The following is a 12,576-nucleotide window of genomic DNA, read 5'->3' on the forward strand; positions in this document are numbered from 1 at the left end:
GACACAGTTAGGTAAACTCTAGGTGGAAGAGCTGAAAAGGAACATACCCAGACTTCCAATTTCTCCTGAATAATGTGGCTTCACCATTTTGTTTAGTGGCATGAATTATTTTGTGGAATACATTCTTCACTCAATGTATGAATAAAAATATATTCTAAAACCTAACATGATTGCTTTTTTTCCCCTCATTAACATGGATTATTTAGGACATATTTGTGCCTCAGAACTGTTGTAACAGCCAGAATTAATTCTCTGAGACTCTACTTAAATGTCACTAAACACCTTTGTATTAAAGTAACACACAGAATGCCGACTGCATACCAGGAATAGGACTATCACAAAAAGCCTACATTGGCAGATATTACTATTAGTAGATGAGAGAAGGTTTGGGAAGGTTATGAAATGTATCCAGGGTATAATCAGCTGAGCTGGAAATTGAACCCAAGACTCCAAAGCCTTACTATTTCCACTCTACCACTATACCATGTTCCTTTGTTTGATAAAACTGACAGAGCCAAAAGCATAAACCAGGGATGTAATATATCAAACAAACTTTGAATATGTAAGAGTTTTTGCCCTTGAGTAAGGTAAAATTTTCAGAACTTGTATTTGTTCGTATCAATTTCTAGGGCATGGTAAACTAGGAAGATATATTAAAATATTTAATAATAAATGCCTAACATCTCTCAAAACAATTCTCAGTATACAAACATTTTTTTAAAAAATCTTAAACAGGCAGGTATTTGTAAATTAAGCTTCAAGAGAGAAGGGAAATTTCTTCTGAAACTTTTTTTTTTTTTTCTAAAGATTTTATTTATTTATTTGAGACAGAGAGAATGAGAGAGACAGAGAGCACATGAGAGGGGGGAGGGTCAGAGGGAGAAGCAGGCTCCCCGCCGAGCAGGGAGCCCGATGCGGGACTCGATCCCGGGACTCCAGGATCATGACCTGAGCCGAAGGCAGTCGCTTAACCAACTGAGCCACCCAGACGCCCTCTCCTGAAACTTCTAAACAAACGTTCATCCACAGATCACAATTCAAGTGTTAAAGCTGCCATCGGAACCCAACCAACAAGTTTTCCCAATAGCTTACCCAGACTTCTCAGGAGGAAGGCTTCCAGAAGTTAAGACTCGTTCAAACAAAACTCGGGTATTATTGTCCTCTAGGATATATAAAAAGATTTTAAATATTGAAAAATTATATTTTACAATCAACTGTATTTACATATGTATCATCTCGTTTAATTCTCACAAAAATCCTCTGCAAGAAGGTAACTGTTTCCCCAATTTTTATAGATGAGTTAACCTGGGGTTCAAAACAATTGAGTTGGGGACGCTGTGTGGCTCAGTCCATTAAGTGTCTGCCTTCGGCTCAGGTCATGATCCCAGGGTCCTGGGATTGAGCCCCGCATGGGGCTCCCTGCTCTGCAGGGAGTCTGCTTCTCCCTCTCCCTCTGCTGCTCCCCCTGCTTGTGCTCTTTCGATCTCTCTGACAAATAAATAAAATCTTAAATAACCCAAAACAACAACAACAACAAAACCAGACAAAAAATGATTGAGTTGATCTGGCTCACTGTTACTGAGTAACAGCTGGAACTAGAAGCCAGGTTTTTTTACCTGTAGTTCAGCCCTCCTCCTACATATACTGCATTTATGTCAAGGCCATTTATAACTGATATCTGAGCGAGGTATCCACTGGCCTTTTTGATCTTTTTTTTTTAAGGTTTTATTTATTTATTTGAGAGAGAAAGAGAGCATGAGCGGGGTGAGGGGCAGAGGGAGAAGCAGACTCCCACTGAGCAGGGAGCCCAATGCGGGGCTCGATCCTAGGACCCCGGGATCATGGCCTGAGCCGAAGGCAGTCTCTTAACCGACTGAGCCACCCAGGCGCCCCCCACTGGCCTTTAAAATATAATAAAAATTATATATCTGCTTACATTGTGTCACAATTGATATTTTTTAAATACCTGGAATGTGATGGATGGCAAGCTCAAATATATATATAGGCGATTTTCTTAACCAACTGAGCCACCCAGGCGCCCATATAGGCGATTTTCTTATTTTGCAGCACCAGGACTACTCTCTATATAACTACTTTAAATTCTTGTATAGGTACAATTAAAATTTAAGTCTTGGGAGTTCCCCTGTAGCTGGAAGTGGGAAAATAACACTTCTTCCTAAGGGATCTATTAAAATTTAAGAATCCTGCAATACATTTACTAACAATCATTGAACTGTATATTTTAAATGGGGGCATTTATGGTATATGAACTATACCTCAATAAAGTTTTTTAAAAATCCAGCAGAGTGTTGGTTTTTATTGCCTCAGGGTAGTTATTCAGTGTTTACTACATGTCCATACACAAAGTAAAACCAAGAGATTAAATGTGTTGAACCTAAGAAGATGGCACCATATTCATGGCTTTCATCTTAAACTTAAGATACTGTACTTCAAAAAATAAGTAAATCTTGTATTTTATTCTTTTTGTTTTAACCCAGGCCTTGCTGCATACACACTTTCTACCATTCCACATAACTTTCCCACTGCTTTACATGCCATCTTCTCTACCTGGAATAATGCATTTTCCTCTATCTTTTCCTGGCTAACTACTGTTCATCCTTCAAGACCCATCTCATGTTGCCTCTAGAACAGCACTGTCCAACAGACATATAATGCAAGCTACATATATAATTTAAATTTTCCGCTAGCCACATTTAAAAGAGTAAAAACAGGTGAAATTAATTTTAATATATTTTATTTAACTCAAGATATCTAAATTATTTTGGCATGTAATTAATATGAAAAATTAATATGAAAATTAGGGTATTTTACTTTTTTTAAATTTTTTTTATTTTTTGTACTGACTCTTTGAAATCTGGTATGTAGTTTACACTTACACCACATCTCATTTTGGCCTAGCCCCATTTCAGAGCCGAAGGCAGCTGCTTAACCAACTGAGCCACCCAGGCGCCCCAAGAATGCTGTATTTTTAAAAAATATCATTCAAATCATTGATATATAGCTGTGATATCTAACTCATTTACATGGCACATAATTGTACATTTCTTTTTTTAAAAATTTTTTTATTGTTATGTTAATCCCCATACATTACATCATTAGTTTTAGATGTAGTGTTCCATGATTCATTGTTTGTGCATAACACCCAGTGCTCCATGCAGAACGTGCCCTCCTCAATACCCATCACCAGGCTAACCCATCCTCCCACCCCCCTCCCCTCTAGAACCCTCAGTTTGTTTTTCAGAGTCTATCGTCTCTCATGGTTCATCTACCCCTCCGATTTCCCCTGTACATTTCTTTCTTTCTTTCTTTCTTTTTTTTTTTTTTTTAAAGATTTTATTTATTTATTTGAGAGACAGAGAGCACGAGAGGGAAGAGGGCAGAGGGAGAAGCAGACCCCCTGCTGAGCAGGGAGCCCGATGTGGGACTCGATCCCGGGACTCCAGGATCATGACCTGAGTTGAAGGCAGTAGCTTAACCAACTGAGCCACCCAGGCGCCCCTGTACATTTCTTTCTTAAACCAACTTTTATACCAGATCATTTCTAGTCAAGAAATTACATGTACTGGACTGTGGGTAACTAGACTAAATGAGACATATATATATATATATATATACATTATATAAATCCCCCAGCTCTGTGCCCAGTGTAAGGTCAGATCTTAGTAAAGGATGGCCATTATTATTACAACAGGATAGAGAAATAAAGATGGTAATAAACAGACCGTTTCTTTTGGAAATCTCTTCCCCAGCAGCCTCCAAGCATTTCACTTTACTACTTGGGCATCTTTGAATTTTGGTGGCTAGATATCTGTTGTCTGTTCCTCCACCCCCCACCCAGGAAACGAGATGATTTGCGCAGAGTCGTCAGAGATGAGCATGAACAACTCTTTTTCCCAAGTCTGAATTTGTGGCTTTATCCTACTTGTGATGGAACTTCACTGATGAGGCATTAAAGACCATCCTGCAGAGTCAAAAGCATCTACTATTACTCAAATACAAATTCATGGTTGTTAGGCCACAAATATTTCTTGAGTGCCTATTAAGTGCCTGGTTCCAGTGTGACAACAGAATTAGAATACATCTGAGAAAGAAAGAAACCCAGCAACATATTTTCAGAGAATGATACTGATGGTTTAGTATTAATTTAGTATTAACATAACCATTATAGATCTATAATTGACTTACCATTGAGGTGAGAAAGATAGTCAATATAGGCCAAGACATATTCTGGAATGTCTCCATATTTCTTTAGACCCAGCTCAAAAATCTTAAAGGCAACAGATTTGTCCTAGAAGTAGAGAGGAATGTACTGGTTTCTATGAAATGTCAGACAAGATACTCAAAACAATACTAAAACTATGACACCTAAGCAAGTTACATTAAGTATTAAAATGGAAATTAAAATCATATTAAGTAAAAACTGCTGAGTTAAAGACCAAGGTGTTTAATAAAGCATAAATTAGCAGGCAGTGGGGATTTGGATGATGCGCCATATAATTTTACACAGATACACTTAGACTTCTTTTATGATACAGAGCAATTAAAACTTAAGGACAGAAACTAGGACTACCTTTCTTTTAATTAATGTATCTCAGATGAAAGAAGCTATTTTACCTTTATATTTTATTTCAGCACTTACCTTACTACAGTAATACTCCATGAGTGCTGCAGTAACATAGACATGGTGGCGGGTTCTGGTATCTTCTCTTGCTTTTTTAAATATCATTCTTCCAGATTTGATACCTTCTGCTCTTCTTGCAAATTTCATATATTGGATATATACCTATGCAAAAAAAAAAAAAAAAGCATTTCTTCTCTACAGATTAGGTAGAATGTGATTCCTGTAGCATCCAAAACAGTCTCACCTTATTCCTACACTAGTATGTTTCCTGTATAAGAAAACAATCTTGAATACCCAAGATACCAGAAAGTAAGCTTATAGATAGTGCTCTATTTAACTCCACAAGCAAATTTTTTTGGTAGTAAAGATGCATGCAAATTAATTTTTTTAATGCAAATAAATTTTTAAAAATTGATACATAATTCACATACCACAAAATTCACCCTTTAAAGTGTACAATTTAATGGTTTTTAGTATATGCATGAGGATGTACAATCATCACTATCTAATTCCAGAATATACAATTAAGTTTTAAGGAGGGAATAAAAGTAAAACTACTAGAAAACATTCCATTAATAAATGCTAACACCTAGAAACTCAAGATTTAATCTAACACAAGCATATTTAATAATATATGTTTAACTTTACATTTTCTTGGTTTATTGCTTTAAAAGCCCACTAACTCTGTTTTTCCAAAGACCATATAATGTATCTTTTACTGATAAACTATTAATGAGCCATTTTATCCTCAGCATCACAGAGTGTGCAATACATGATAAGCATGTAATATTAGTTCAATAGACAAATGTTTCTGGACTAAGTGTAGAGTCCTGATTTGCCCAGTTTTGATGACGTCAAACTGCTACCCAGTTTTGACGGATGGATGAATGGATGAATGAACTGAGTTCCTTGAGGAAAGGGATTTTCTCTAATTTGTCATTATACTTCTGGAATCTAGCATGGTGCACAGAGAAGTTTGCTAAATGAATTTTAAAATGATGAAGAAATGCAAGCAATCAGAACAGTGGAATCCCAACACAAACCAACAAAAAAGCACTATAGGTTTGACTTGAAGCAGAGGCTCTAGAGCTGCAGACACTCGCCTGTCCCCTTCCCCCCTGGATGAGAGAGCTTCATTGCATTTTAGTAGAGACTAAGGGCTTTGAAAACCACGATTATGGAGCAGAATTCAGGATAAAGCAAGTGCCCATCCAATTCCTTCCCAGAATATTGGCTTCTCTTGTTTCCATTTATTTAAAAAGAAATATTTATGAGGCAACAATTATGTGGCATAAATGGCTTTAATCCATGATCACGAGGAAGATGTTAAAAGAAACCGGGGCGCCTGGGTGGCCTACTTGTGCTATCTGTCAAATAAATAAATAAATAAATAAAAATCTTTAAAAAAAAAAAAAAGCACCACTGCTTCATACTGCTGCATTTATTTATTTATTTGTTTTTATTTTTTTAAGATTTTATTTATTTATTTGACAGAGAGACAGAGAGAGCACAAGTAGGCAGAGTGGCAGGCAGAGGGAGAGGGAGAAGCAGGCTCTCCGCTGAGCACGGAGCCTGACGCGGGGCTCGATCCCAGGACACTGAGATCATGACTTGAGCTGAAGGCAGACGCTTAACCATCTGAGCCACCCCGGTGCCCCCATACTGTTGTATTTAAAAAAAAAAATTGAGGGGGCGCCTGGCTGGCTCAGTTGGTAAAGCATGCAAATCTTGATCTCAGGGTTGTGAGTTCAAGCCTCACACTGGGTGTGCAGTCTACTTAAAATAAATAAAATAGTAAGAAAAGAAAGAAACGAGAACAGATCAGTAATTGACTACGAAGGGGTCACATGAGGGAATTTCTGTGAGGTGATTAAAGTGTTTTGTATCTTAATTGTGATGCTGGCCCCATGACTCAATGTTATTGGTCAAGATTCAAACTATACCAAAACAACCAGTGAATTTTAATTTATGTAAATTAAAAATTTTTGTTAAAGCTGACTACAAAGATGGTAAGGAAACGTAATGTTACTCACCAAGGTGGGGTCAATATCCTCAATTGCCAGAAGTCTGTTATATATACTGTGAACTTTCTCATATTTCATGCGACTCTAAGGTGGTAGAGAAGAAGTGGATATAAATATACATTCATAAACAAGCAGGATTTGAGCTCTGAGGAATCCAGAGGCTGCACCCCACAATGGCACCTGCTTTGAGCATAAATATATAATGAGCTGAGGACTAATAACTGTTCATTTTGTATCATCTCTACTAAAAGCAGTATGCCTGGCAAAGAAGCAGCCAGAAAAAAATTTAGTCCTGCAGTAAAAAAATCCAATTATAAGAAAGTTCTAAATATTGTTACTGACCTCTTCATAATCTGCATATGCAAAATAAAGAAGCATATTCTTCTTTAATAAAGTGCTTATGGCTCTTTCATATATATTAGCAGCTTCATCACTAAATAATTTGGCATTATTCATATCCTAGGAGAAAAAAAAAGTTCAGTCTTTAATAATTTTCATACAGCTGAAAGAGAATGAAATAGACATATATACATATGGACACATATGCATTTCTGGATTCTAAAAAAATTCCAAAGATTTAACATACAGAAGAATCATACAAGTATTCTAAATGGTTCATCATTTTAATAGATTAAAAAACAGCCCCTATATTTTAATTCTGACTAAGGTAGCCACATATAACAGTGTCACTAAGCTTTATATTGACATAAAATTAACATTTCAACACCCATACTTCATTACCAAAATTCAGTATTATTATTTTTATCAAATTATTGCTCTATTAAAACCATGAAAAGGCCAAAGGTGGGGAGAGGAATACTTACCCCCTTTTCCGCAAGCAGTTTACTTGACTGTTCAAGATACTGGGCGGCTTCATACCAAATATCAGGGTGATGGCCCAGTACAAGCAGGCACTGTTCATAAGCAAACATAACTAGGGAAGACATTCACAACATTCAAATAAAATAAATATTATTTATGAAACTATCAGTACAAGCATCACAACAAACTTAGTAGGCTAAAACAGGGCCATCAATAATGAATGATAATTAGAAATAAAAGCTGTAGTGATTTCTGGCACCATTATGCACCCAAGCCCCATCCATCCATCCATCCATCATTTATCAAATTAGTATTTATTTAGCACAAACTATATGCTAGGGAATGTGAGAGTTCCTGACTGTATGAGTGACTAAGACTTCCTATACTTAAGGAGTCTGCCCTGTTTTGGGAAGATATTACAAAGGCAATTATAAAAAGTAATAACTATTATGATGAGGAAAGTACGTGTACTCTTGAACTTGCAGCAGCAGAACTTAGCATAGTTTAGGGACTCAAGAAAGGCTTCCCTAAGGAACTAACATCTAAAGCAAAACCTGAAGAAGTAATAGAATCTGGTCAGATGAGAGAGTAAGTGGAGCTCAGGAAGGAAGAGGGAACATGGTGTAGTCAAAGAAAACTATCTGCAAAAGCTTACAGATAAGAGTGACAAGACTGAGGAATTGTTTCAAGTTCCAAATTCTAGTTCTGACAATAGCAGAGTTGTTTCTATAAGACTAACTCTCCTGAAAATAAAAATCATAAACCAAAAAAAACCCAAAAAACAAAAACCTAAAGGCATGGGAGACTGATCAAAAGAAACCAATGGCCAAGACAGAAACCAAAGAACATTGAGACCTTAAAAAATCAGAACCACACAGGGTAAGATCCATATTTAATACGACTTTTCCCCTCAGGGACACATCCCTTTATGTACAGTTCTGGGATAGCTAGATCTCAAGTCAAATACTGAAGTCTTACTGGCTTGAGGAAAGTAACATGGCATTCTGAGCTATGAGAATAGGTAGAAAATTAAGGGGGAAAATCCCCCCCCAAAGAGAGAGCCATAGAGGATGGCGCCTGAATATCTGAGCATAAATGCCCTCAAATCTTTAGCTGGCCTCTAAAATATACTTACACAGGGAAGAATACAAAGAGCTCAAGTGGAAAGCAAAGCTGGAAGGCTGAAAGAGCTGAATAGGTTTCTCAGCAGTTGCCCATTGTAATGGAGACCAAGTTTAGAATTTGAGTCCCATCAAGTTAGAGAGTCTGGGCAAACACCTTGAACTTCCCATTCTGTTTAAGGAATAAAGACTTTGTCCCAGGACAAAGAGATTTACCGTGAAATTAAAGGCAAAACTAAAACAGATCCATCCTAACAAGGTCCAGGTGATCTGTCAGTAATTTAACCCCCGGCTAAAATAAAATTCAACATTTTTCAGAGGAAGATGACAGAACCCAGTCTTTACAATGTAGCATTTGTACATCTGTATAATGTCCAAAAGAAAAATTTTACTATTTTTTTTTCTTTTATTTATTTATTTATTTGACAGAGAGAGAGACAGTGAGAGAGGGAACACAAGCAGGGGGAGTGAGAGAGGGAAAGCAGGCTTCCTGCAGAGCAGGGAGCCCGATGCGGGGCTCGATCCCAGGACCCTGGGATCATGACCTGAGCCAAAGGCAGATGCTTAATGACTGAGCCACCCAGGCGCCCCCAAAAGAAAAATTTTAAATGTCTAGACTCTTGACAAAACAGGAAGATGTGACCCACAGTCAAGAGAAAAAGGAACCAATTCCATAATGGCCCACATGTTGGAAATCAGCATACGAGGACTTTGGAACTACTCTTATAAATATGTTCAAGGATATAAAGAAAAAGATGGTAATAAACACAGAATCTCAACAGAGAAATGGAAACTATAAAAAAGAAACTATAAAAAGATACAATATATTTTTTTAAGTAGACTCCATGTTGGGTGTGGAGCCCAACACGGGGCTTGAACTCATGACCCTGAGATCAAGATCTGGACGCTTAACCAACTGAGCCATCCAGGCCCCCCTCCTTTTTTAAAATAGGCACCACGCCCAGTATGGAGCCCAATGCGGGGTTTGAACTCATGACCCTGAGATCAAGACCTGAGCTGAGATCAAGGTGGACACTTAACCTACTGAGCCACCCATGCACTCCCCAAAATTTCCAGAATGGAAATTTATAGAACCAAAAAGTATAATATCTGGAATTCACTGGATGGGTTTAACAGCAGATTGGATATGTTAAACAAAGGTCAGTGAACATGGATGGAGATAGAGCTATAGAACTTACTGAATCTGAAGAACATAAGAGAAAAAAAGACTGGAGGTAAAAAATAGCCTATGGGATAATATCAAGTGACTGAACATATATGTAACTGGAGTTCCAGGAGGGTTAATCTTATTACCTCTTTTTGTGATAAGCGTCTGATCTTCTGTACGAAGAGGGTTGCTCTTTTCCCACTGTATGTATTTCTTCCACATATCCACCTGCTGGGCTTCTTGGGGAGTATTCTGAGGAGGCACTGAGGGAGCATTGCGGTCCAAACCTTTCATTACTGTCTCATATTCCTAGATAACAAGCATTTAGAATTCGTGGTGAGCCTAGAAACAACTCAGATATATGGAACGGAGTTGATCAGTTTGGAATACTTTGTTCAAAATGCCTATTTTCCCCAAATACCACTTTGTTAATATAATCTAAAAACTATTGAAGAGCAGGGAGAAAGATAACAGAGGATGACTTACCCAAAAACAGGTTCCCAGGCCTGAGTGAACAGAACACCCCTGGGCCCTCTCTGTAAGTGATCTAGGAGGTCACTCTCCAGGACAGAGGAGCTGACAGATCAACATGACTGATGATCTGGTGGCATCATTACTGCCATCTTTGGAGAAACTGTCTTAAAATTTCAATAGTTTGTATTACTAGGCTATCTTCCCTACTTCTAACAGTGTCAACGAACGGAAAGGTATGCACATAAGACAAAAATCTGGCCCTGAGAGCTATAAGACCACAAAGTAGTACGATATTCAAGCATGTGTGAGCAGATATGAGGAAAGCATAAGAACTAATTCATCAATCGTAGGTAGAAACTTGTCTCCATGTCCTTCTCAAGTATTTCAAAAAATTTCTTCCAAACATGGTTTATTCTATATTTGTCCTTCAACGTGTGTAAAGAGGCATTTCATTTCAAATATATCTGCTCAGACGATGAAAATGTCATTGGTTAAGATTGCCAATAACTGAAAATGTCAAGAGGAACACCCAACAGGGAAAGCTCTTATATAAACAACATACTCATCAAAAGAAGTGACCTGCTGGAATTCCATACCTTTGCTACACGCCTAGCATTCATGTAATCTCGACTCCGATCTTCAATCATTTTTTTAGCTAAATGAATATTGATACCCTAGGAAAAAACAAAGAGAAATGTATATTATTTTAAAATTAAGTATGTTTTAATAGTATGTTTTAATATTAGCATAATACAGTTAATTTGTGCATTTACTAAGTCATTTTCAATTCTATATTTTAAAAGATTTTGTTAATAAAGTTCAATCACATTACATGCTTCAGGGATCAAGGAGGATCTGCTCATATCTGTTAGGAGCTGGTAGTAAGTCTCCATGTCAGGAATTTCTAAAGATAAGGAATGATTTGGAAAGGTTCTATTATTTCATATAAAATTCTATTAATAAAAAAATGCTATACAGATTCATCAGCATGAATAGCCAGCACTTTGCTTTATTTATTTTATTTTTTTAAGATTTTATTTATTTATTTATTTGACAGAGAGAGACAGCGAGAGAGGGAACACAAGCAGGAGGAATGGGAGAGGGAGAAGCAGGCTTCCCGCGGAGCAGGGAGCCTGATGCGGGGCTCAATCCCAGGACCCTGGGATCACGACCTGAGCCAAAGGCAGACGCTTAATGACTGAGCCACCCAGGAGCCCCACCAGCACTTTGCTTTTAAAGCCCTTTTCTAACTAGGTCTCCGTACTTTTTTTTTTTTTTAAGATTTTATTTATTTGAGAGAGAGCATGTGTGAGGGCGAGAAGCAGAGGGAGAGGGAGAAGTAGACTCCCCGCTGAGCAGGGACCCCCCCCCCAATATGGGGCTCAGTCTCAGGACCCTGCGATCACGACCTAAGCTGAAGGCAGACGCCCAATGGGCTGAGCCACCCAGGGATCCCGAGAGAACAGTTTCAACACCCTACATAGTTCTTCCCCATCACAATGGATATATGAGAAACTTTCTTTTAACGATACAGCTGCTGTGGCTGTATGTTTACATATATGAGCTGATTAGCTCAGCTGGTTAAAAAATATGCCAGTGAGACAAAGATCTTGGACTGCAGCCCCACTGCAAGCCAATAAATCACAGCACCGTAACTACATGAAAGACTTGTAATGCAACTGATCATACTACTGGAAACAATGCTAATTAAGGTCCCATTTCATAAGAGATGAATGACAATGTGTATGTATATGGTTTAGCACTGAATATAAGTGGTTTTGTAAGAATTTTAATTTCTCCCAGGGTATTCTCTAAAAAATAACTCAGTAATATTAGGAGACTCTCAAAACCTTACAAAAACATTAGGAGTAGTTCTCTGATTACAATCAATATAAAAACAGACCTGTGTAGCAGGCTAGAATCTAGCAGCTACTACAGAGGTTAGAATCCATAAGTCCAAGTACATAAAAATTAAAAACAAACAAAATTAAAAATGGCTTAGTTATAATAATGAACTACTCTAGCCTAATTTACCTCTTCATACTTGTTATAGTCTCTCCAGAGTTGTTCAATGTTGATCATTGGATTAACACAACCTCGTTGATAAACTCTTCGGACAGCTGTTATTCTCTGATTTTCTGCGTAAGATCCAACAGCTTCCCTGGCGTTGGATTAAAAAAATGCCATCAATTATATTATAGCTAAAGCAACTGTTCACATGGGAAAAAAAAACTATAAAAGTAACTTACACGCCTTTTAAGAAATTGATGTAATCCACCCAAATCTAAGAAATAAAATAAAATGTCAGTATCTTTTCTTTATATT

At 37.5% G+C, this 12,576-nt stretch overlaps 1 protein-coding gene across 2 annotated transcripts in view; it reads right to left on the reverse strand.

The window, feature by feature from the left end:
- CSTF3 (cleavage stimulation factor subunit 3) overlaps nt 1–12,576 on the reverse strand; it is a 69,466-nt gene that overhangs the window by 4,954 nt on the left and 51,936 nt on the right. The window contains exons 7-16 of one of the 2 annotated variants that reach the window (XM_035012533.1): nt 12,501–12,535; nt 12,286–12,412; nt 10,848–10,925; nt 9,924–10,086; nt 7,491–7,600; nt 7,009–7,125; nt 6,676–6,750; nt 4,661–4,804; nt 4,207–4,309; nt 1,093–1,162 (exon numbers count right to left, since the gene is read on the reverse strand). In XM_035012533.1, the coding sequence (XP_034868424.1) occupies nt 1,093–1,162; nt 4,207–4,309; nt 4,661–4,804; nt 6,676–6,750; nt 7,009–7,125; nt 7,491–7,600; nt 9,924–10,086; nt 10,848–10,925; nt 12,286–12,412; nt 12,501–12,535 (1,022 nt within the window). The remainder of the gene's footprint in view (nt 1–1,092; nt 1,163–4,206; nt 4,310–4,660; nt 4,805–6,675; nt 6,751–7,008; nt 7,126–7,490; nt 7,601–9,923; nt 10,087–10,847; nt 10,926–12,285; nt 12,413–12,500; nt 12,536–12,576) is intronic. The other variant, XM_035012534.1, reaches the window with a different exon arrangement.

Source organism: Mirounga leonina, unplaced genomic scaffold (assembly GCF_011800145.1).
Source record: "Mirounga leonina isolate KUSES-001 unplaced genomic scaffold, KU_Mleo_1.0 Mir_166, whole genome shotgun sequence".
Lineage (NCBI taxonomy): Eukaryota > Metazoa > Chordata > Mammalia > Carnivora > Phocidae > Mirounga > Mirounga leonina.